The sequence below is a fragment of the Biomphalaria glabrata genome, chromosome 2 (genome assembly GCF_947242115.1).
Source record: "Biomphalaria glabrata chromosome 2, xgBioGlab47.1, whole genome shotgun sequence".
NCBI classification, from domain to species: Eukaryota; Metazoa; Mollusca; class Gastropoda; family Planorbidae; genus Biomphalaria; species Biomphalaria glabrata.
In genome coordinates this window covers 48,178,275-48,204,660 of record NC_074712.1, presented here as the reverse complement: position 1 = coordinate 48,204,660, position 26,386 = coordinate 48,178,275, and the positions used below count along the sequence as shown (strand labels likewise).

At 36.2% G+C, this 26,386-nt stretch overlaps 1 protein-coding gene across 2 annotated transcripts in view; it reads left to right on the top strand.

Annotated features, from left to right (window-relative positions):
- The first annotated feature begins 371 nt into the window (after positions 1-371).
- Positions 372-26,386, top strand: part of LOC106063800 (calcium-dependent protein kinase C) — a 108,685-nt gene continuing 82,670 nt past the window's right edge. Inside the window, exons 1-2 of one of the 2 annotated variants that reach the window (XM_056021019.1) lie at positions 372-576; positions 5,377-5,408. In XM_056021019.1, coding sequence (XP_055876994.1) covers positions 431-576; positions 5,377-5,408 — 178 coding nt within the window. In that variant the 5' untranslated portion in view covers positions 372-430. The remainder of the gene's footprint in view (positions 577-5,376; positions 5,409-26,386) is intronic. The other variant, XM_056021017.1, reaches the window with a different exon arrangement.

Sequence of the window (26,386 nt, the reverse complement as noted above, 5' to 3'; positions counted from 1 at the left end):
GTCTGGTAGATCAGTAGATATTTGTACAGTTCTAGATCCATGTCTACATGCATTTTGATTATCTGTAGCAAAAAAGATCAGGATCTAGATCTATGTGTTCTATTCTATCTTGTCTTCAAAAAGTGTAGATTTAGATTACACAATTTCAATATTGTAAGACAGTTTCCCCATTAGTCACATAGAAATAGTCTAGTGTGTTTATTTATATCTATTTGCTTTCTAAAAACATAACAAAAATAAATAGATTAAGATCTATATAATCCAGATCTAGTTTAGTCTTATATCTAAGCGATTTAACAAAGCGCTCACAATTCTGTTGGTAACAACAGCTCTCGTTGCGAGTTTTCTTCCAAATCATTTTACTACACACAGCGCCGCAGCTCTCACTGGCTGCTGCGTTTGGTTTTACAAAAACATTCACTCGAGAAAAATGGCCGACAAGGAGCCTATCTCTAAAGGAGTACACAGACGAGGAGCTTTACGTCAAAAAAATGTGCACGAAGTAAAAAATCATAAATTCTTAGCTCGTTTTTTCAAGCAACCAACTTTCTGTAGTCATTGTAAGGATTTTATTTGGTGAGTGTTGGAGAAAATTAGATTAACACATCTCATTTTATTTAGCCAATCCAGGGATGCCTCTATCGAATATCTCGTAATCGACTATTTTGACCTGTGACACTGACAGACTCTATAGAGTTTATAGAGATCTAATCTAGATGTGCATTGACTATATAACATTATATATATTATATAAGATCTATATATATATATATATATATATATATATATATATATATATATATATATATATACAGAGAGAGAGAGAGAGATCTATATCTATCTCTATATTTCTATATTCCTATTATTATTATTATTATATTATAATAATATAAATATAGATCTATAGCCTATAGAATCAGACTATAGATTATAGATCTATATTCTATAATTCTATATATACATATGACATATGACATATGTATAATAATAACTATGTCTATAATATGCAACTATGATATTCTATTTCTATGTCTATACTATACTATTATAGACCTCTATCTAGATTCTAGATCTAGGACTAGATCTATATAGAGTTTAAAGTTTAAATGCAAATCTAGATCTAAATGATAATGATAGTAAATGTAGATAACTTGAATTAGTTCAATTAAAAAAAAATCATATTTATATAGATATCTAGATCTATGTAGAATAATGTAGATCTATAAGATCTAGATTCTAGACCTATAAACTTCTAAAAATGTAGAAATTTATAAGTGATAGTAGATCTACTAAATCTATCTATAATAAGTAGCTTTACTAATAAAAATTATAAAAACTGAAATAAATAATAACCACAACATTGTTTTATTATTATCATGTTGTAGATTATAAGGCTGTATGAATCTAGGTTTTTAGTCCACCAGTTTAGATCTAGAGTTTTGTTCATGCAACTGTGTTCTGAGAAAATTTCCATGATCCTTTTTCCACTTTTGGATTTCAAAAATTGTTATACTGGAACAAAATTGCATTAATCTTGAAAATGTCAATATTATATTTGCCAAGAATTATTAGCTAACCAGACTTAAAACAAAGGTTTTGTGTGAAATTTCACTTTTTCAGGTTTTCATTTTCTCAGTGTTTCTCTAATTATTTGTAGATCTTAAAGTACCATAAGAAACTCAGATTAAGGATGTACAGCTCAGTTAATAAGGAAAAGAACAAGACAACAAATGTAACACTTGTGTATTTATTGAGCATGGATAATAATTATCTCATACATAAATACACATGTGATGGTTATGGATGTTCAAAGACAAAATTTTGATGGGAGGTAATGGTGAATTAAACATGGCAAAAGGCTAGCTCCAACCAGGACACAAACCACAGACCTATTCCATAGCAACACACCTAGCTGCTACATAGGCATAAGCCTCATAAGGTTAACATGTCATTAAAACTTTTAAAACTGTTTAAAACATTTTTAGTTTGTCATTTTAGCTTATGTTTATGTTTGTAATGTTATCACAGCGCCTTGAGCCTACATTTTAATTGTTAGCAGAGCTTTATAAATAAAATTATTATTATTATTCATCTATCTGGATAAAAAACCACCAACTTTTGATCTGTAGTGTAACTCTTCCTACATTACCAATCAGCAGTCATACAGTCAAACCACCCCAAACTCACTTTTTTCACCAGCATAATAATGATGTCAGCTGTCACGAGGTGAAAAGTGACACAATAGAAATACTAACTTAATACATTGCTTCTTTATTTAATGATAGTGAAATGTGCTTGATAGGTAAATAAACAAGGAAGATTATAAAATATGATCATGTGATCAGTAGTGTGAATGTATGAGTAAGTAGTTAGTTGGATTTTAGTATTGAGTAAAGTCATATGAAGTCAGATTTTAATATTGCTCAAGTTATTCTTGATTGAGAACTTACTTAAGGAAGCTTTGATTTTATTATTGATAAAGTCAGTTGAAGTTAACACCTGGCAACTAGGATGTAATATTAGGATACTGATTGAAGTATTAATCAAGTGTAAACTATTAGAATAGGATCTATGTTCTTGATTATTTTGATTAGTTTGTGAAACGGATGTGTTATGATAACAAATCTATGTGTGCCTGACTGACAGCAGTTCCTGTTTTGTGCTGATAATTGGTTATCCTGTGCAACACTACAAAGTAAACATTTACATTCACTTTCCAGGGATATTTATATTAGTCCTTGAATTGTTGGTGAAGCCAGTAGGTGTGTTGTTGTGTGGACATATTTGAAACAGTTTCAGTCTTTCTAGGTAGCTTAAAATTCTACTGGTCAATGGGACACTTTACTGGTCATGTTAGTGATTAACCTACAAACTGCAATCACAAAAAAAAATATATATACATTTGTGTTATTAACCGAATTCCTATGGGCAGTAACGGTCAATGAAGTCTGGATAGCAAGTAGTCTATCAGTTTCTAAAAATTGCTTTGTCTGCTGTTTTGAACGGTGTACATAATTGTTAGATACTTTTCAGTTCTTGTAACAACTGTTTCTACTTATTTAATAGTGTATTGCTTTTGTACTATCACTTATTAATGTTATTTCTTGTTTAAGTTCTCAGGTTCAATTGGCTTTTATTTTGTATATTTAAATTGGATGGAGGTTTGAGTTAGTTTCCACTTCCCATCTCACCTTTTAAACTGCCTGGTTTAGATTAGTTCCTCTTCATTTTCACTTTGCAATCCTATTAGTACACATCATTTGGGTGTGTGTTTGTGTGTTACTTGTATAGTAATCAGTACAGCAGTATGTTTTGACTGAAGCTGCATGAAGTCAGCTCATTATGCAGGAGAAAAAAAAAAGAGAAGGAAATGAAGCTGTTAGACTTAGAGGATTTAGCTGGTTGTACTTAATAGGCCATGCATTGTGTTACAAAAGTAACACATGCAAGGTACAAGCCTCTAAGCTGAGAAAACATTTACATTAGTCTTTTGAAGCAGAAGTCCTTAGTTATACAAATACATTTATCTTGATTGTCTGTTATTCTTTTAGCTCTTTATGGAAGGACATCAAATTTTGACTTTATCCTAGAAAATAGAATAATTACTGCAACTAGCTATCTCCCCCCCCCCCCCCCCCCCAGTTCAGTTGAAGAGCTGGAGTTGTAGACGTTATAAAATGTTGTTGATAAGTTATTCATTTTAACTAAAGCTGTTTTTAGATGCATAAATTAAAAAAAATATATTATTAATGCTGCCACACATGCAAGTATATGAATGCATGCTGCAAAATTTTGTCCTAGACTGGCTTGTTTGGAATTAAATAATCACGTGATGAAGCAGATCGTGTGGGGGGGGGGGAGAGGGGGACAGGGGCAGAGAAGAATGCAGAACATAGGCAGCACCACTGACGTCATTGTAAGTTAGGCAGCCAATACAAACCCTGTGACCTGGTCTACAAATACCAGCAGCATATTTTTTTCTTTCTGACCCTCTCTTGGGCTTATTAAATTTTCAAGCAGGATAGATCATTTTTGAAATCTTCATCTATTTATGTGTGCATAGTTGTGTGTATGTCAGTGAATGTAAACATTACAAGAAGGAACAAAAACATTTTTTTTTTGCTAACTGTAGATAATATCTCACATTTCTAAATTGTATTTGAGAAGTTAGTTATAGTTTATTATATTATAAACGAGCTATTTATGACTTGCTAGTGATGGCTCGGCTTGCCCTACCACTTACGAAACTTATACAAACTGAGCTTCTATTTATTATGGAAACTTTTTAAAGCTCTGATCACCACCTTCTATTATGGCTATACATTTTTATGACGGACCTTCAGACTTATAATTATATGAAATTCATAGGAAATAAAAGTGACTATCACATGATCATTGAAGCAGTATGTTCCAACTAACAAATAAGTATCTTAAGTTACAACTAATCTAAAGGTACATGTGTTGTATTCATAAACCAGTAGGCATAGTAGGTAATTAAGTGAAAGTGTCTTAATAATTTTTTTTTTTTAATTAAAAAAAAATCAAAGTGGCGAGGATCTCGTGAAAACAGTGTATGTTCCCAGAGGAGTCTGGGAGCTTCATTTTGTGGAGCAAGCTTTTTTTTTTTTTAAAGAGACTTTTTATTGACAACAGTGGCAATGTAGAATGTATTAGCATGTGTTTTTCTTTCTTGTAAAACTCTTTACAGGTGCCTCGATCACAATTCATCGTTTCAGTCTGATTGTTTTATTTAGGAGAAGAGTTTAGATTTCATTGATCTTCGGACTCAAAGACAAGCCTTATTATTATTGTTATTATTATTATTACTATTATTAAACACTAAGACCATCTCTCATACGAATATTGACTATAGTATCAATGTTCCCAAACATCTGAGACCTAGTGATTTACGTTTAGCTTCCTCTATTTAAGTTTTTATTAACTTTAGCCATTCACTCCACCAGATTCATTCTGAGTTGGAAATAACTTGATAGCACAACTTTTTAAAACCTTCAGTGTACTCATTTGTCCCGTTGAAGTATAGATTGATGAAATGTCTGGTGAATTGTTGGATCCATTAAGGACAAAGGCATCATTCAAGCCATTTTTTTAAAGATGAGTAATATAGAAGGGAAGCTGTGAGGAGAAGAAAAACATGGAATGGTTAGAAATACGGATGGTGGTGAATAAAACGGGAGTTAGACATCTTGGATTTTAAATCTCGATAAGTCGTTGAGAGCTAAATCGGCCTAAAACACAGTACTGTGTGTAATCCTGTTGTTAGTTCTGTGTGTAATCCTGTGTTTAATTTTGTGTGTACTTCTGTGTTTAATTTGTGTTGTAGTCGGTAAATAAAACAAAACTCTTTCTTTTCAGGGGATTTGGCAAACAGGGATTTCAATGTCAAGGTAAGATTGTTTCTTGACTCTTTCCACCCCACCTCACCCACACACATCCTTGTTTCTCCATCCTGTCACAACATGAACACCATCAGAACTAAAGGCGTTTTGGTGCCCTTGTCTCAAACGTACATAGAAACACCCTGGGGCGATAATTAATAGTAAGGGCTCGTACCGGTATGTATTGTTATTAGTTTTGCTCTCATCTGTAAGAAATGTGGATACTTTAGAAAACACGACAAAAATTTCTTTAATACATTTGTAGGCCTATTGATTAGAGAGGTCGCTTTTTTTTTTTTGGTTTTGTTTTGAGTTTATGTTGATAAATGTAGATAAGACTGACTTAGTTAAGCTAGGAATTCACTAAACGGCAATATCTGATGTTTGTGTATTGGAGGTAATGGTAGATTTGACCAGGTCCAAGTGGTATGTGTGCATTTCTTTGAAATCTGTACGAGTAACATCTTCACTCCGTACGACTTGTTTGTCCTAGTGTCTGACAGGAACATTGGTTGTATCTCATCTCTGCATCTATTCCACGACACCCAGCATATGCTGACCCATGATTTCTGGCTTTCTCGTCTCTATCTCGGATTACCAAGTTTTATCTCCAGTTCATTTCTTTCTTAAATATATCAGCGTTTTATAGCCGTGTGCTCCTGACACTTGCACAGAGTTACCGGTCTTTTTTTTTTAAAGAATCTCTCTCTCTCTCTCTCTCTCTCTCTCTCTCTCTCTCTCTCTCTCTACATCAGTCTAATTTGACAAGTATCGGAATGTCTTTCGTTGGTATTTCTATTAGAACCAGTTGTAGGCTTTTGAGTTTACGACCCACTGAAATGTGCTGCATTCATGGCGCTGTCTGTACTTCGTCTCCTAATGTTTCAGCGTGGCCAGCGAAATGCCGTGTTTATTGGCCTACCCTGGAAATGTTGGCTTCGAAAACAATCACTAGAAAACGTACGGAGTTTCATTGTAAAGTATCAATCAGCTTTTATGCTTTGTACATCATTAATGACACCTTTGGAGGAATGGAATAATGGTGGTAAACAAAAACCTGAGAGCAGGGCCGTTACTACAAAACTTCAAGACTATGATGGCCACATTAAGTAGCTATCAGATTAAAAGAAACAAAAAGAGGTTAAAAACACATCATGTTATTATCAAACTTATTTCCAAAAAAAAAAAAGGGTGGGAGGAAGATTCTAGAGGATTAAAAAAAAAACGATGTCCGTCTTTCAAATATTTCTCCCGCCCAGAAAGTTTTGTTGATAATTGGTCATTTTTACTGTGATGCCACTACCATAGTCGGTGTCAAAAGTGAAAGCTCAGCTTAGGTTAAGTGAAATAGCGAGTCTGTGAAATGTTAACATTTGTAGTAAATGGTTGGCATTCGAGAGTACATAAACAACCAAGCAATAATCAAGAAGCTGTATAGGTCTGCAATGAGGTGGAGAAAAGTGCTCTAGAGAATTTGGATGATGAAAAAAAAGTTTAAAGAGTAATACTGACTACTGAATAGATGTAGTCAGACTAAGTTCATTCTATTATTTCACCTCCTTATTTTGATGTCTATCTTTACAAAGCTTATATCAACTCACTACTCTGTCTGGTCAAAAGTTTGTGCACGTTATTTCTCCCACACCCGATCTCGGATCAAGCTGAAATTTCGCACAATTATTTCTTTTACCAAACAACACAAGAATCAATTTTTAAAAATCATTTAAATAACTATTGGTAATTAAATGTTTTGTTTGACTGAAGTGGTGGTACAAGCTGAATTAGTCCCCTTTATAGGTCGTCCTATGAGGCTTAGTAACACAACATGAAAAAATAGGATGAGACTATAGAAACAATATATAACTATACAATCTTCCATGTACATAGGCTCTCCACTGGCAGAGTGGTTACCGTGTTGGCTTGAGAAGGCTGGAGCCATGAGCTTGCTCATTGTTAATCTAGATCTATTACAAATTAAATTACATGACTGATCGAAACTAATTGACACAACTATGCTTAATATAATCTTTTGTATTTTTTAAACGTATTTTTTTTCTTGTTTTTTATCCTCCTTTTTATTACCAAAAAAAATGAAAGTGGGACAAAAACTGCTCTACGATATGACGAATTGAATAGTGGGAACTTTTGATTGAGCTTGTTGGTAGGGCCGTCGAGTTGATAGATCCAAACTGACCTTCTTTAAACTTAGGAAACAACCAATGTGTTTTGTGGTGCTGATAGTGAATAGAGTGCACCTATCTGGATCTGACACTTCAAAGTACTTGCATAGTTTTTGTATTCCTCAAACCATTGCGAGGTCGTCATAGTGGAGACCAGGTCATACTCTTTCTCATTCATTACCAGGTTTATTACTTAAGAAACAGCTGGTATTTATTAGACAGATTTGTACATGTTTTTAGTGCACTACTAGGGCATAGGTCTAAATCTTTTGTCCGCTTTTTACAAAGCTGTTGTTTTTTTCCCATTGGATAATTGTGCTGTGTATGTTTACTGTGACAATAATATATTGTTGTTGTTTTTTTAAAGCCTATTAAACTCTATGAACTTTTACCTTTTGTCTCGACTGGGAAATGTGATCTATTTCTAGACAGATAATTGTCGCTCTTACAAAATCCCAGAATGTGGTTTGCTGGGCTGGGATTAGGACAAGCAAGGGAGGAAGTCATTGAACGCGCTAGTGTCACGTGGGATAACAATATTGTCAAGTGTTCCTAGAGAATGAATCGGTTGTATTTGTCAACCAGGCTTGACACCCAAAGCCTGGATTAGAATATTAATAATTGACCAAGTAAACATTCATTTGAACGTACAAATGTGGTTAACATTCATTGGCCGTTCCTTTGTCATTTGTTTATGTATAAAATAGGTTTAAGCGACTCCCCCCTCCTTAAATCTTTATTGAAAAGCACTTTTTGAAATTAATTTTACCTACTTTCTGATATGCTCGTTCTAAAGTATAGAGGAACGCTGAAGATAAGTTGTACTAAATATTACAAATATGAGATCTGCTCGTGGAACTTAGAAAAAGGTTAGAAACTTAGTGTACGTGTGTTTGGCTCAGGTCAGTGAGTTGGGGGGGGGGGTAACGCTATCTTTAGGCTATGCCCCGGGACCACATCAGTGTTCTAGAGTGTAGCAATGCCTAGCTCTATTTATTATATCAACTAAACCCCTGATGAGAAACAAACTCCCCTGATGTAAGGTTTTTACCTGTTAATGTCTGTATTAGTATTAGGCGAAGCGTTTCTCTTTTTTAGCATGATTTTCATTGCTTGAAATGTTTTTCTGTTTGGGAGATATTGTCTTCCTAGGCTCTAGTACACTACATAAACATGCTCGTTCTAAAGTATAGTAATATTATGTTTCTACTCCCCCCTCTCCTAATGTTTTGTTAATGTCTTGATCTGTGAGCTGTAATCTTCTGCTAGTGTCGTGTTATAGTAAGAATGCAATACTATGTCCGGAATCTTCTTCTAGTAAATCTCTTTTACCTTTTTTTTTAAAATTCACTAAAGTTGTAGAAATAGTGTGTGTGGATTAGTTTAGATCTGCCAATAGTTTGTGGATTAGTTTAGATATGACAATAGTGTGTGGATTAGTTTAGATCTGCCAATTAAATGAAATGATGTAATAATTTGATTATCAGTTGGAATGCTCGGCCCACTTTAAAGAAAGGTATATTATTTCAGTTCAAAAGTCCTTATATCCAGTGATGCCCAACCTAATTCGACCCGCGGGCCATTTTAATTTCCAACACTTGTCTCGCGGGCCACATGAGCGAAAAGTTACAAAAATAAAATGAAATCTTTATGACACTATTTTGGTAGAAACCTGTGAATTTGATACTTAACTAATTGGTTATTGGACAATTATATTTTTTTTACACATCAGAAAACATTTTCGTTTCTCTACTTAATGTGAGCAACAGTGTCGGCACCTTTACCACCGAGTCATTTTGTGGTCTCTTTGAGGTAAATATTCCCATGGATCCTCCAACCTCCAACAATCTTTTATTTGCGACTCAAACCAAGAATGCCGTCAATGCCGTTTTTATGTTGTTGTTTTAGAAGACAGCCACACTTTCTTTATGCAATAAATATGTTGGTTTATTACCATGTTCACTTTTCCCGGTAGATTCTACATTTAGAGTCCAATTTTATAAACACAAGCATGTTAAAATCATGATACCAATCCGTCATAGAAAAAGTGAGGGCCCAAACGTAGGTAAAGATACATTTTTTCAACCCTTTTTTTTTGTTTAGGAGGATTTCTACACTTTGTGCCGACGTTTCGGCGGGCCGGATGGAACCACGTCGGGCCGTATTTTGGGCATCACTGTCTTAATCTATACTATTTGTTTGAACTGCCTGTTGATTTATTAAGTATGACATACAAAGAAAGTACTCCTCCAACTGATCATAGTTGGGAGTTTGGTGTCATCAATCATAATGTCATCTTGCGACTGAATTATGTTCACCACTGATGATACAGCTGCTCACTCCCTTTTATATGTACATGGAATTATGTTTGAAATGTATGTCTCCTGAAAGGTGTACGGTATGTACTCACATCGAAATAGTGCATCGTTTAGTTTGCTAACCACACAACAGCAACAAAAAATGCGCTTACGAAGTATGCACAGATCTGTAGTCTATGTTATTTGAATGATAAGTGATAGCGACAGAAATCATTTTATCTTGCTTACCTGGACCTTCCCATTGAGTCCAGCGACTCCTCATTTCTTGGACTCATACATTAGGAGTGCCAGGTGCGAGAGTGTTGCTTTTAGATCTAGGTTGTTTTTTTTTTACTTTGTGTGAGTGAGTAAGTATAACAGATAAAACCCAACAGAAATCTACGTGTGTGTGTGTGTATCTGTGAGTCAGCAATGAGATAAAGCATTGCATCATTGAGTCTGGTGATGTCATACTGTTGCCTGGGGTGGCGGTGCTAGTCAAATAATTCTATTTCAAAATTATTTTTTATCTTCCTCTTGCTGGAATGGTATGGTTGAGAGTTCCCTGAGATGACACGTTGATTGGAGCGAGTGCCCCCTAGGCAGTAGTAAACCTCCTTGCTGATGATTTCATTTGAACATGCCCTAGTAACATCAAATGGTTCCACTTACCAGGCTTAATTAGGTGTGTAATGGAGAAATGATTGCCTTCTAAATTTAAACCAATCGTTTTGTACAACCAAACACGTAGCTTACACATTGACCGAATATTTTATATATATTTTTTTTTCTCTTAAATCTGTTCATCAGTAAAAAAAGAAATGACGTGTATGGTAAGCACATGAGTATTATCTTCTTACTTTTACATACAGAAGCATGTCGCTCTTTCCAGCGTTTACTGTTGATATACATTTAGGCCGACACTTAAACACGTTTCTAATAGGGTTACATCTCAATTATGTATGTAAATGAACTTGTTGGCTTGTATGCTTTTGATCCATTCAATGGAAGTCACTATTTATACACCCTTTGTATCAGTTGAGTTGTTCATTTTGGCTGACACTATGCAAACAGAGATTTGATCGAAATCTGGATACTTCCAAGTAGTAGTGAACGGCTCGATACATCCAGATTAGACTGAGGTATAGCAGTGCAAACATACACAGGCAAGAAGGCGTATAGGAATCTAGTGCAAGCTGCGGCCACTGTTACTAAGCTGTGGCTTTGAACTGGTTATAGCACTAAGATTACGGCAAGTCGCGTGTGCGAGTGAGCAGTGTAGTTGTGCGTGAGCCAGGTGAAGGATAGCGAGTCAATGGGTCGACGTGATAACGCGCTTAATGTAGTTGAACTCGTCGGCTCCTTGGTAGTATGACTAGGGCAGGGAGTCGCGGACTAGGGCAGGGAGGCTTTGAGGCTTTCTTGCACTTCTCCCTATACAGACGTTGATTTACAGAAGATAATCGACTGTTTCTTGTTGGACTCACTGAACATTCGAATTTTTGTTTTCAATGGGATGAGACATGTTTTTTGTTGTTCATTCATACTTCAAAATCTCTCAATGTTTCACAAGTAAAATCTGTAACAAAAGCAATCCCATTGGCGCATGCCATTGAATAAGATTCGTGTAACAGCACCACACACAAAGCACAGATTTAGATCAGATAGGTTTATCAATGCGGAAATCTTATGTATGTACGGTGTTCCTGCTCATTAGCAATCTCTCTTCACGACGGGGCCTATCGTCTTTTGTTTCCTGTCAGTCTTTCTTAAGTTCTAGGCTCGCATTTAGCCTTAATCATGTTGTCCTGTGTACTGTTTGATGAGTAATTGATTCGTTTCCTTTTGAAAAATCAAATTAAATCCTTTTTAAGACAAACGAGTTAAACCTAAGCTTCAGACGGCCGGGATTGAATAATTCCGTTTCCTTTCTGTCGTCACTCTATTTGCCTTGTACGTCTACATTGAAGCCTTTCTAGACATTGATTGATAGATAGTTTAGGCAATGTATATTTGAGAAGGATGCGTATATTGAAGAAGTAAAGTCAAAACAACCCAGGCGTAATGGTTGTTGTTCGCTGTGACCTACATCTAAGTGCATGCACATTAGCCGTGTGACATGTAATATGGCTCATTCATTTCAAATGACTGGGCTAATCAAATGTCATATCCCACAGCCGTGACAGATAGCTATATATCTGGCCGAAGAAGCGGTCTCTGACTTAACAAGGGTGCTGGCGTATTCCATGTATGCACATACATACTGCCCTTTTCAACACTGTGGAGTGCATCAATTATGCAAAAGCGTCACTTGGGTGACTGTGTATGTGTGTGTGTCTGCTTGTGCGTGTGTGTGTGTGTGATTGGGGGATAGATAGTTTAAGCCCACAATATCTTTTGGATGAGAGAGTTGGGTGTCCAGCACACTTCTCAACCTATTTCTGACCTACAGTTGATCTTTTTAATCAAGTCGACAAACATCTGATTTGAACCCCACTTTCAGTTTCTTTACAGCACTTGTGCAATCTTTTTGTACCAACCCTGAGATCCAAGACACAGTAGACACGAGACACCCATGAGACACATTTCATGTAATACAATATATCCGCAAGGTATTATGCTTGAAGGTGCATCCACACTAGACGCCTTCTTTGTTCCCACATTGAATCGGTTTATTTGTAACTGCTCGAGTTATTTATAGCTGGAAATCGTGAATGTCTGTAACGCTGAAGTCTATTCTATGGTAATAATGACTATCTATGTCTGTAACGCTGAAGTCTATTCTATGGTAATAATGACTATCTATGTCTGTAACGCTGAAGTCTATTCTATGGTAATAATGACTATCTATGTTTGTAACGCTGAAGTCTATTCTATGGTAATAATGACTATCTATGTCTGTAACGCTGAAGTCTATTCTATGGTAATAATGACTATCTATGTCTGTAACGCTGAAGTCTATTCTATGGTAATAATGACTATCTATGTTTGTAACGCTGAAGTCTATTCTATGGTAATAATGACTATCTATGTCTGTAACGCTGAAGTCTATTCTATGGTAATAATGACTATCTATGTTTGTAACGCTGAAGTCTATTCTATGGTAATAATGACTATCTATGTTTGTAACGCTGAAGTCTATTCTATGGTAATAATGACTATCTATGTTTGTAACGCTGAAGTCTATTCTATGGTAATAATGACTATCTATGTTTGTAACGCTGAAGTCTATTCTATGGTAATAATGACTATCTATGTTTGTAACGCTGAAGTCTATTCTATGGTAATAATGACTATCTATGTTTGTAACGCTGAAGTCTATTCTATGGTAATAATGACTATCTATGTCTGTAACGCTGAAGTCTATTCTATGGTAATAATGACTATCTATGTTTGTAACGCTGAAGTCTATTCTATGGTAATAATGACTATCTATGTTTGTAACGCTGAAGTCTATTCTATGGTAATAATGACTATCTATGTCTGTAACGCTGAAGTCTATTCTATGGTAATAATGACTATCTATGTCAACCATTCCTCAAGGAATCTGTTTCTAAATGAAAGGTTTTGTTTATCAATGGACGCAAGTTTGTACTTTTTTTCATTTTGTATTCAGGACATGGCCGAGTTTGTAAGATGTGAACAAAACTTTAAGTGTACGACTATATGACTATGACGGAAATGTAGGCACGTCTGGGTTACATGATAGGGGCCCATGTGGATCCCTTATTAGGATCCCTTGATGTTTTCACATAAACCGTAATGGCCCATGTGGATCCCTAATTAGGTAAGCAGTGGAAGTCAAATTGCAAGTCTTAACATTTTTTTTTATACGAACAAAAATGACGGCGAAATGAAATAAAAATATTGATTTTTGTATTAGATATATGCATTAGTCATTAGAAACCTATGTTTAGCTTGCCGGACTATTTGTCTATGAAGAAGTTCCGGGATTCATTGCACTTCTATAAATCTTTTGTTGTCAGGAACAGTCTATTCCACTTTTACATTGCTGTCATTAAGCAAGATCAGTTGGTTTCCTCTGTTGACCAGTTGTGTTCAGTTAGTGTAGTCTTCTATAGCCTGAACGGAATCTTCTCTTTCATACCCAACTAATCATTGAAAACAAAATTAGGTTTAGACAGCGACATGTTTTGTAGACAATTGTCGTTTACAGACAGTTATGTGAATACAAATATCAAATATGTAGTTTGAAACTATTTCCATAAGAACTTTTGGAGAAGATGGAGAATAAAAGAAAAGAACCACTCTTGTCTGTCCTTGGCCTTGTTAGTTGTTCAATATCCCACCATAACTCCCCCTGTTGTTTTCCATTTCCACGAAATATTTTTTTTTTGAATCTGCATAATAAGTCTTAGCAAATACACCGTCCCAACAGACCCCCATAAGAATTATACATTGAAATCCAATGGGCATTTGATGGGGTTGATCTAATACTTGAGATCCAGATCAAATGGCTAGACAAACTTTGAAGAGGTGAACTACACACGCTACACGATGTCTTTATTACCAAAGTAAATGAGTTTATACTTTGACTAGGTATGCATTAAAGTAGTCAGTACATTAGAACAGTGATGCCCAAAATACGGCCCGCGGGCCACATCCGGCCCGCGATATGGTTCCATCCGGCCCACCGAATCGTCGGCACAAAGTGTAGAAATCTCCCTTCCAAAAAAAAAGGTTGAAAAAATGTATCTTTATTTACGTTTGGGCCCTCCTTTTTTCTCCGATGGATTGGTATTATGATCTTTAACATTTGTGTGTTTATGAATTGGAACTCTGAATGTAGAATCTACCAGGAAAAGTGAACCTATCTTTAGTTTTTTTGTTGAACATGTTAATAAGCCAACATATTTATTGTATACAGAAAGTGTCTGACTATTGAATAAAATGACAACATAAAAACGGCATTATTAAATAAATATGGCGGCATTCTTGGTTTGAGTCGCGACTAAAAGAGTGTTAAACTACGCCTAGAGATTGGAGGATCCATGGGGAAAAGAGACCATAAAATGAGTCGGTGGTTAAGCTACCTACCCTGGTACTCACATTTTAAGTCGAGAAATGAAGCTATTTTCTGACAAGTACCAGATACTTGTCCAATAACCTATTAGCTAAGTATTAAATCCACAAGTTTCTACCAAAATAGTTTCAGAACAATTTCATTTCGTTTTTGTAACGTTTCGGTCATGTGGCCCTCTAGACGAGTGTCGGAAATTAAAATGGCCCGCGGGTCGAATTAGGTTGGGCCACTCTGCATTAGAATAAGTATTCTATACTCTGACTAGACATTGAAAGACCAGCATGGGCTACGTGTGGCCTACACATGCTGTGTTTATTTAAGGAAATTGTTTGTTTTGTTTGTAAATATAAACTTTTTTTTCCGCTTCAGGATACAGTTTGAGATATGTTTTTTACAGCCTCATCCGCTCGCCATACTTTCATCTATGGCTTGTAGAAAGTTGCGCTAAACAAAAATGATTGATACAAATATTTCCAACTACACAATTTGTGTTATTCTTTATTTATTAAAAAAATAATTTACATGGTTGATTCAAAATAATTGATGCCATTTCACCCAATAAATTTTTTAAAAAGTATTTTGTCTATATTTTACGTGTGTCAAAGTGGGACTATGGAAATAAGGTAACTAATCCACGTTAATGACGGGTCTACTAGTCTAGCAAAGTTCTCTTCCATACCGACCACCAGTATACACGGTGGTCACGTCTTTCTGTATCTCATAGGCAGCTGGTAGAAATAGGATTGTCTGCTGTCAATGTTTCTCAAATAAAGAGTGCTATTTGTTATTGTTTTTAGTGGGGCCCATATATAAGTGTACGCCAAATGAATATATGGAGATGCTGTGGCTGAGTTGTAAAGCACTTGGAACCAGAAGTCCCGTGTTCGAATCCTGGTGAAGACTCTAGGTATACCACTTCGGGGGTCTATTTTCAGTTTGTGTTTCCACACCGTCTTTGTAAACTTGTTACCACAAGCTGTTGTTAGATATAACTACAGTGACTATCTAGAAATATGTGTTCTACAGTTGGTGTGTGTATGTTTCCATTAGTTTATCGCTTGCAACGTTTGTACAAACCTGTAGGGTAAGTAAAGTAATGACCAAGTAATGCCCACAGTCTACCATGTGTTCTTCTACGTAATAATCTGGCTACGTCTCTTGTCTCTTTATAGTTTCTTATCATATGTAATATTGTTCATTACCACACCTTACATACAGACAGGTACAATGTTTAGTTCATATTATTTACTTACGTAGGCCTACAGTCTGTCACAATATTTCTCCATAGTCTCCTGTCCTAGGCCATTCTTTCCATCTTGTTCCAGGTGTTAACAAACTTTAAATGTCTGCCTCTACTTCTCGTCGCCAAGTGCGTCTAGAACCTACTCTCTTTCTCTTGCCTTGTGGGTTCCACTTCAATCCTTGCCTTGTGATGCTAGTTGATGCTTTGCCCAAAGTGTGCCCAATCCAGCCCCATCTTCATATTATTTTTCATATTCGTTATACGGTACTTAATTATTTTTCATACAAAATATATGTAGATAGTATGCCCAGTGTAAAGTCCGCCTCTGCCTAAGTCACGCTATTTCGTTTGAACTCACTGTCCTCGACTTTGAATTGGTTGTGTTACAAAAACAAGCCAGAAAACATCTGCTAGTTCTATAAGTGACTTGTTCCTCTTCCTCGTCTCCTTCAGGTTTAAAGAGCGAGTGAACTCATTATCTTGACTTGGACTCCTGAGAGTCTGCAGTTAATCGCGGCCTAAAGAGTTTACAATAACTCTTTTCATGTTATTTTTAAAACCAATATTGATCGGGATTGAGGGCAAGATATATCATGAAATCGATGTCTCCCTCAGGCTTGAGCAGACCTGCACAGTTCGATTGTCTGCTAACCAAGCGAAAACTGTCATTATAAAATAGATAATTTCCTCTATGATCGTGGATCCGATGGCTTTGGAACTACAAGATCAGATCGTACACATCCCACTCAAGTTCTTGACTTCTATCTTTGTATGCAGCTTTTTCTTTGTTGTAACCTCTTAGGAAGTGGCAAAGCTTGCATGCTGAACTTTGGATGTGTCAACTTACATTTCACTTGGTGAACTTACTTTTCTTCTACTTACATTTCTCTTGATCAACTTACACTTGTCCTTGTCACTTACATTTCTCATTGTGCGGGAGGTTTGGACTTGCGGGAGGTTTGGACTGCGCGGGGTTTGGACTAGGAAATAAATTATCTTCAACTCTGAAGTCCGAAACATGTAAACCATTTTACAACCAAACACTTATATGTAGAATATACTTTTTAAATTACAATATTTCTATCTATTTTTACAAAGCTTATATCTACTCTGTGTGGTACAATGTTTGTACACGTTAGTTCTCTCACATCCATTCTCGGATGAAGATGAAACTTTATATAATTATTTGTTATAATACCTAATAAAAGATGCATCAATAGAAACTAAAAACAACAACAATTAGTTCAGTAATTATTATTAATTATTTTGTTTGGTATCGATGAAGGGAAATAAAAGCTATTCATTGAGAGATGTGGTTGTATATATGGAGTTGATCCTCTTATTACATTACACATTATTCTCCTACTTCCAGTTCTCTGAGCCAGATGAAATTTCACATAATTATTCTTAGTCGATGACAGTACACGAATCAGTCAAAAAAAGAATTAACTAATTAGTTAATCAATTAGTGATAATAAATTGATTTTATTTTATCTAGAGGAAAGGGAGCTTATTCGTGCAGTTTTTGAGGTATAAGAAAGAAAAAGTTTGCTGCTCTTACCCATAGATAAGCTTGTTTAAAATTATTTTTGCACGCCTATAGGTCTTTTCAACCTTAACCACATCCCGCAACTCTTAAAATCTTTTTTTTTTTTGCGTTTTTAGCGGTTCCCGAAAAAAGGAAAAGCCACCATTAGTTTTCTACCGTCTGTCTGTTTGTCTGTCACTTGTAGATTTCAAAAACTAGAAAAGATATTGAAAATCTGGTTTCATGAAATTTTGCAGTTTGCAAAGTTCTGGTGCAATTGGTATTTTTTTCTTTTAAAAGCGATTTTTTTTTTCAATTAAATAAATTCATCTTTTATTTCAATTAAAATACAGCCTTTTTTTATAAAAACTATTTACTGTATTTAGTAGAAAAAAGAGAGTTTTTATGAAGTAAGGGGCATGATTATTATTAACATACACCATTGATCAACCAGGGTATCATCACTTTAGAGTGAGCATCTCACTTACACCATAATAACGTAGAAAAGATGGTTTTATAAAGAACCACAAAATCACTACCATATTTCTCAATGCTGCAAGTATTTAACTCCCTTTTTCTTTCTAGAGCAAAATTAATTAATTACCACTAATTAATTAACTAATAGTTAATTTTTCGATTGATTCATTTATTTCCATCAACTATGAATAGTTCGAAATCTCCACTTGATCCAAATGGGGAAATGGAAGAAACAAACTGTGTACCAGACAGACAGACGGAGTGAGTTAGTAGAGAAGTGAGGTATTAGACCCACAGTTAATGATAGCAACTGTCTAGGTCTGTGTTGTTAAACACAGACACATTCATACATTGTTTGGTCTTTTTCAAATGAATGCTGGGAATTTTTTTTGATATAACTAAAAAGTACATTCGTACCCTGGTAGAGTCATAAATGTGAATATGATGCACGTATAAATGAGCATTAAAAAAAATTCAATTGCTCGCAACGTGTAAGCTAGGGTTGTTGATTTGTATGTCACGAACTGAGTATTAGAGTTATAAGTTTTAAAAAATTAGAACCACTCGTTAAATTGTCTTTTTAAAATACTTTATACTGTATGGTATAAAAAATATATGTTTGAATAGTGTATGCTGCCGAAATCAAACCTAGGTGTACATTGTGCGCCCCTAGAGCTTTCCCTGAAGTAATCCATTTATTGTCTGGCAATGAATGACAACAGTTGGTCTCATCTTGAATGTTATTAACCGCCGTCTTTCAAAGTATGATTAGAACATGAACCGTCGGCACTGGGAGAAAAAAAACAACAGATTTACAATACAAGCAAATGGACAATTGATTTTTCCTCCTCAGGTGGTATTGATTTCTGTCCAGTCTGATGTTTCTTGATGATTTCGCTCCGAGATGCTTTGGATGATGACTTAATTATTTACATCTCTTTGTGATTTATCCCCCTTCTTTATTTTCTTGTCTCAACATTCCCATGGAGATTCCAGCTACTTTAGTTGCTTTTTTTGTTCTTTGTCTTTCTATTGTGTTGGCTGTTTCAACATTAAACAGGGAATGAAAAACTACGAAAGAAAAACAAATCAAACAATATATTTTCATGTGTATCAAAGAGGTCTATAGTCTAGACTCAAGACATTAGCGGTCAGTCGATCGCGATGGCTAAACGGTCAAACTTGCTAGAAGCTTGCTTTGTGATCACTTCGCAAGACGCGAAGGAGACTGTGTGCTCCGATAACGAACTAAATCTTAATATTCGATCAGTTTGAATGTATGCTAGATGTACATGGTTCAGAAGCATCATTGAAAGTGAATAATAAATAGGCCATCTTTCTGTGGTCTACGTTTGTACACATGTAGTGCCCCCCTTTTTTGTATCGCTGTTGAAACAATGAAATCACTTAACGATTTGGTCAAATCAAATATACACAGTCTCCTCATTCGGTAATAAGCCTGCTAGCATAAACATAGGACCAGTGCCATAGAATGTCATCTTGACGCAAGTTTTATTTTGTTTTATTTTCTTAGCTTATTTCTATTCAGGTCTTTGGAGTTTTTTTTGGAGTTCTAGACTGAACCAGAGAATTGGTTGCTACTAAGTAGATCCAGTGTAGGAATGTTGAATTGTGAAAGTTGTCATGACCTTATCTCGCTCGTCATATTTCAATGAAGATTTGGGAGTGATTCATCGAATTTTGACAAACAAATAGAATTTTTTTCCTTTTTCCTTTATTCGGAGAGTTATGTTTTCTATAAGTCAAATTCTTAGATTTAGTCTACTTGAGATTTTCTCATTCATCATATCTTTAATTGTATTCGATGTACATTTTGGTTATGATTGTCACGAGACACACAACTCACTTTGCATTAACTTTGACATATTGCGATATCTACAGGAGACACAATGCGTCATTATCTATGTATAGAAATATGTGTATCTATGTTTTTTTTTTGTATGATTAAGGGAGGAGACTTGCTGGTCTAGGGTTGGGGCTTTTCCAGGAAGGTCATAAAAATTATATCATATGCTTGTTTGGAGTGTCGTGATCTGAAGATATGAAATTAAGATCTTAACTCTTGACGTGCTGAGAAACTCATTGTTAGTTTATCAGTGTGATGTTATAGATTTCGGTTTTAGCGCGGAAGTTGTTTTTTTTTTTGTTGTTGTTTGTTTTTATTTATTTTGGGCTTTGTGTTGACTTCTAATCGTGAAATGATACTAAAAACAGGGTTAGTTATTGTATTCCAGCATTTGTTTACTATACGCAATGGGTGGTCTAGTAAATGAATAGTCGAATAGAGATCAAAAGGTCTTTGTTGCAAGCTGCGATTTTTACTCGCACTGAGGCAACTTTTAAAGTCTTTAGCTTGGAAAAGACAGTCCTTGAGCGTGTCATAGGACAACTTGAGTCACCGCGACTTACCTGTCCTATATGTGTATTTAGCCAGGGCATAATGTTAAGAGAGATATTAAAGACTCAATACTTAAATAAAGTCCATGCATTGTTGGGAGTGTTTCCATGGATTTTTTTTGTCTTTGTCTTTTTTCCCCCCGTTTTTTATCAATCAATTTAGAAATATTAGTCAATAGGTTAGTCTCAATCTTTTTGGCATTCCTTCAGCTTTACGTTTGTTAAAACAAAATTGTTAAAATGAAATAGAATGCAGAAATGCGTGTTTGTGTGGCCTATTCAATTAGTATAACAATGCTGACATTTGAGTGCTGGTAGTGGTGGCCGCTGCCCTCTTCCTGGACCAATGCCAGAAGCCTATGTACGGTGACAGAGTGCACACGAAAATGTTGGAAACTGCCCCACTTTTGGACTTGTTGCTGAATGCTGACATTTGAGTGCTGGTAGTGGTGGCCGCTGCCCTCTTCCTGGACCAATGCCAGAAGCCTATGTACGGTGACAGAGTGCACACGAAAATGTTGGAAACTGCCCCACTTTTGGACTTGTTGCTGAATTCACGTTCTTCTTTTACAAGTCAGGATTCTCTGAAGAACTTTGTCATCCTGCTGCTCAGCTCAATGCATATTAGTTCGGAGATTATTTCGAAGTTGTTTTCGTCAAAACACCGGCTTTAGGACAAGCTTGCAGTATGAAAGGTAGATGACCGTAAGAGGTGAATCTTGAGACACTCACGCTCGATCTGCCTAGCTAAGACGATTTTCTGAAGAAAAAAAAAGTTTATTTCTGCAGGCTTTTTTCCCGTACGTTCTTCAACGTGTTTCTGTTTGGAATTGCAGTCTAGACTTATTGAATCAGCGCCTCGCCAGTGTAACAAATTTAAAATCTATAATCCCGCCATAAATTTAGTTCAATGGGTTTTGGGAAAGAGAGAACACGCCCATTTGTTGGACATATTAAATAGAAAGCCAGAGACTGTTTTATTTATGGCCATCGTGGAAAGGAATTGATTTGATTATGTCTGGGAGCCCAAACTGTGAAATGGACCACAGCGAAGTATACAATAGTATACATCCTTTGCTAATGTGAATCACGTGGGTTGTTCATCCAGGAAAACATTCTAACCAGAACAAAAATAAAACAGGGGGTTCTGAAGAAAGACATTTGTTTGACACCGTAGAACAGCGGTTCTAACCTTGTGGGTGGCGACCCCTTGGAGCTGGAATGACAATTTGCCAGGCTCGCATAAGACCATCGAACGTTTTTTTTTTCTAACGTGTATAACTTGACATAATATAAAGTTTTTTCCATTGGCAGTTAACTCTGATTTTACTATATTTGCCATTCGAGGATAGAGGCCGCAGACAACCGAATCAGAAAAAATTAGTGTTTCAAACATTTTAATTGTCATTAACAGTTGACGTGAGGTATATCCATGATTGCGGCTTTGAAGACGAGTGTCTCTTTTGTTAACCTCTGGAAACAACTATTTCAGCATGTGTTGACACAGTTGTTGATTTTCTTCTGGAAAAGTATCAAACTTGGAAAAGTATTTATGGTTCTTCTGGTATTTGTTGATTTCAAAGAGAAATATTAAGGACGAAGACTCTCTCACAGGACTTACAGGAATTAGTTGTGTGTGTGTGTGTGTGAAAGCGAGTGCTTTAAGGACATCTTCAAAACTCCTACATTGAAGTATATCACCGGAACTAAGTTTGATAGTTTCAATTATTTAGAGTGATGCTCATGTTTTAAAAAAATGTTTTGCTGATAAATGTGTGTATATTTGTGAAAAAAAATTGTTATACGTAATTTAAGGCGGGAACAACACCAGTATGTACATTTGTGTACACATTATTTCCAAATCTAGCCAAGATTATCGAATCAAACTTCAAATATTGAGAATATATATTTTACCCCGTTACACATCTATGGAATAATAAAGAGTCAAAGCACGCTAAGCAATGATCGTTTCCTTTTCATCGGTTGATCTAGATTTAATATAAACGAATAGATCGAACTGACCCATAAGATCTCTTTGAAAAAAATAAATACAAAGCTGGGTCTTGTGTTCACTAGAAGCAGGCTGGGCGTGTAACAAGACTTGATACTCTCTCTCTCTCCTCTGACAATGGGTGAGATCAGAACTGTGCAGATATGTGATCACCAGAACTCCAAATATGTGATCACCAGAACTCCAAATATGTGATCACCAGAACTCCAAATATGTGATCACCAGAACTCCCCAGGAAGGTCAAATGACACAAAACATCCATCATTTTAACTGACTGTAATATTGTTGTCGTAATGAGCCCATTCAGCGTGTGTGTGTGTGTGTATGGTTGGGAGAGGGGGCTGTGTAAATATTAGCCCATCAGCTCAAGAATAAAGTGAGGAAGTGAAGGTCTCTAGGCGGTCACATGTCTCCCGGACAACACACTAGGGAAAGGCACGTCTAGCGGATATCTCTTGAATGCTACCCGCTACATGTTGGTTTCTCCGAAATCCTAGCAGATTTCAACGGAAGTTTTTTTTTTTTTTTTTGGGGAAGGGGGGGGGGAGCTCCTCAAATGCTTTTCCGCTGATCGAGAGAAACATGTCGCTGACACGTAGACTAAAGATTTGTATTTTAAGTTTCTTCTGAGACTTAGTTATCTATATGAATTAACAAGTCATCCACTCCTTCCAACAACACTGCATAAACAACAAACATGTGTACGTGGGGGATTGGAAACCAGGATGACCACAACTATAACCAGAGTCATTAGTTTTTAAGAATGAAATGAATCAAACATTCCAATAGTATTTACTAGAATTAGAATCTTCGATCCAGCAGCTCAACTAATCATCCAGCATCTTTTTGTGTTTATGAATTTCCTGAAAGAAAATGTACTATTTGACTTGCAAACGTAGAAATGCGTGGCCATCATGTTTTAGTTTCTGACACCTCGATGTAAGTGCTTCCACTCTATGGTTTCCATTGCTCTTCTCTCGTCCACAGCTATGTAGGTCCTTGTACGTCTAAGTATAATTAAAGCCTATCTCACCTAGACACTAAGACTTCTAAATGTTGTTTCCTCTGTGTATTTGTGTATTAAATTGCTTTGAAAAGGAAAACAAATTTGCAGTTGGCGAGAGACATGTTGACTATTTAGAACGTGTCTACTTCAGTGTCTCAACTTCTGAGAACACGCATTCTTGGCGATCTAGTCAAACTTAGTGATTGCGTGCCTATACTACTAGTTGATTTTTTTCGTAGGTCTACAGATACCGTCCATCTGAACGTTTTCACAAGCACAACTACCAGAACAGCTTCCATAACCTGGAGGACATGCTCTTTAGCGCCCATATTCTGATAATGCATCACCACTTGCAGGTATCGGTAATATCTAAAACATTGTATTTCATTGGTGTCAGTCAACCGAAACAATTCAACACTTTCTTCTTTTCAACTTTGTTTTTATTAGTCTGTTGGAGCAACTTGGAAACATTTACATACAGTGTTGAACATGAACAGACAAGTTTGGAATGAACCAGTTTTCACGATTCCCTGATCAACGTCAATACGATATGAGTTAGAAGAAAACAACCAACTCCTCTTACTAACTCTGTTCTAGCCCCTTATTCTTTCAGGTTTCTTTATCTACATGCACTCGAGAACAATCCTATAGTGGTGAACTTTGGAGATTTCAGCATCGCGTCAGCTGGGGTGAAAACGTGAAGTATAAATTCAGCTCCATTAACAGGGATAATAAGCAATTGTAACATGGGGAAAGATCAATGCACGCGATTTACCCAATGGACAGTTTGTTGAAGATTGCACCCCGCCTCCTTAGACCATTGGGTTGATGAAAAGTTTCTACGTACCAGAAGAACTTGTCATATTCTTACAAAGCTTATTATATTATCTCACTTTTCTGTCTGTCTGTCTGGTAAAAAGTTTGTGCTCGTTGTTTCCCCCACACACAAAACTCGGATCAAGCGGAAATGTTGCACAATTCTTTCTTTTTACCTGACGACACAAAAATCAATTTTAAAAAATTAACCAATTTCTTAAATAACTTTTGGTAATTAATTATTTTCTTTGGTATCTCGAACAAGGGAGAGACATTGCACTTGACTGAAGTGGTGGTCTAAGCTGAATTAGTCCCCATTAAAGGTCGCCGACCCAAATTGAAACAAGCAACATATAACCATACAATCTTTTCTAGTCGTAAATACCGCACTGGCAGAGTGGTTAGCACGTCGGCCCGAATAGGCGTGAGCCACGAGTTCGAATTAATGGTCGTTACTTCTTTTTTTTTTTTTTTTTTTTTTGTAAATGCTTTTAAAAACCAATGACCTTAATATCCACCGAGATATTCCATTCTCCCCCCCCCCCCCCCCCCATTTTCCCAACTGGTCCAGATAAATGATAGGATCATAGCCCATTGAGAAAGCTAAAAGCATGAAATTGCGTTAAACAAAAACAATTGGTCAAAATATTTCTAATCGCACAGATTTATTGTTGTTGGTCTAGATCTATTAAAAATTTAATTACGTGACTGATATAAATTAAATGATACATTTACACTTCGTATAAGCTTTTATATATATATATACATGTTTTGCTTGTTTTTTTTGGTGGGAACTAAGGCTAATAATACATTCAGTTCAAAAATATTAGATTAAAATATAAGATTAATTAGCTAAGTTCATGGTTGGGGGGGGGGAAGGTTTTTTTTTTAATTGCTGGTGAACTAGATCTGACAATATTATTAATATATACATTTCTCTAAGATAATTGGTTTTTGAGCTGCTGGCTTGAAATGTAATTGTTTGAAATACCTGAACGTGAAATGAGTGAGTAGATGGTCAAGTCCCATGCTTGTGTGAGAGGTAGCAGGGAATGAGAGGTTTATAGACTGCCTGGAGGTGAAGTGTGAGCAGATCGTGGGGCACGAGCCTGGGAACCCCGCTGACAAGATCCTAATGGTCTTTACACCTGAACTTAATTACACTCTGTTGTGCTCTGCTGTAGATGTGTTGCCATAGTAACATAACCTTAACTTAAACCTCGGGTTTTTAACCTCGCGGAGATTAATGAACTGCTTTGTTATTATACCAGCAGATAAATCTGCTGAGCTAATGGACCAATTATTGTTCAGTGTTCTAGAGAGTTCAACATGAACTTGTAGGAAGTTGAACTCAACACTTAGACCTTCAGGTGCTGATGTTCAGACACACGTTTTCCCTCGACACATCCCATCCTGCTTTCTCTGTCATGAGCTGAAGTGTTCCCTTGACACATCCCATCAGCTGCTTTCTCTGTCATGAGCTGAAGTGTTCCCTTGACACATCCCATCAGCTGCTTTCTCTGTCATGAGCTGAAGTGTTCCCTTGACACATCCCATCAGCTGCTTTCTCTGTCATGAGCTGAAGTGTTCCCTTGACACATCCCATCAGCTGCTTTCTCTGTCATGAGCTGAAGTGTTCCCTCGACACATCCCATTCTGCTTTCTCTGTCATGAGTTGAAGTGTTCCCTTGACACATCCCATCCTGCTTTCTCTGTCATGAGCTGAAGTGTTTCCTTGACACATCCCATCAGCTGCTTTCTGTCATGAGCTGAAGTGTTTCCTCGACACATCCCATCAGCTGCTTTCTCTGTCATGAGCTGAAGTGTTTCCTTGACACATCCCATCAGCTGCTTTCTCTGTCATGAGCTGAAGTGTTCCCTTGACACATCCCATCAGCTGCTTTCTCTGTCATGAGCTGAAGTGTTCCCTTGACACATCCCATCAGCTGCTTTCTCTGTCATGAGCT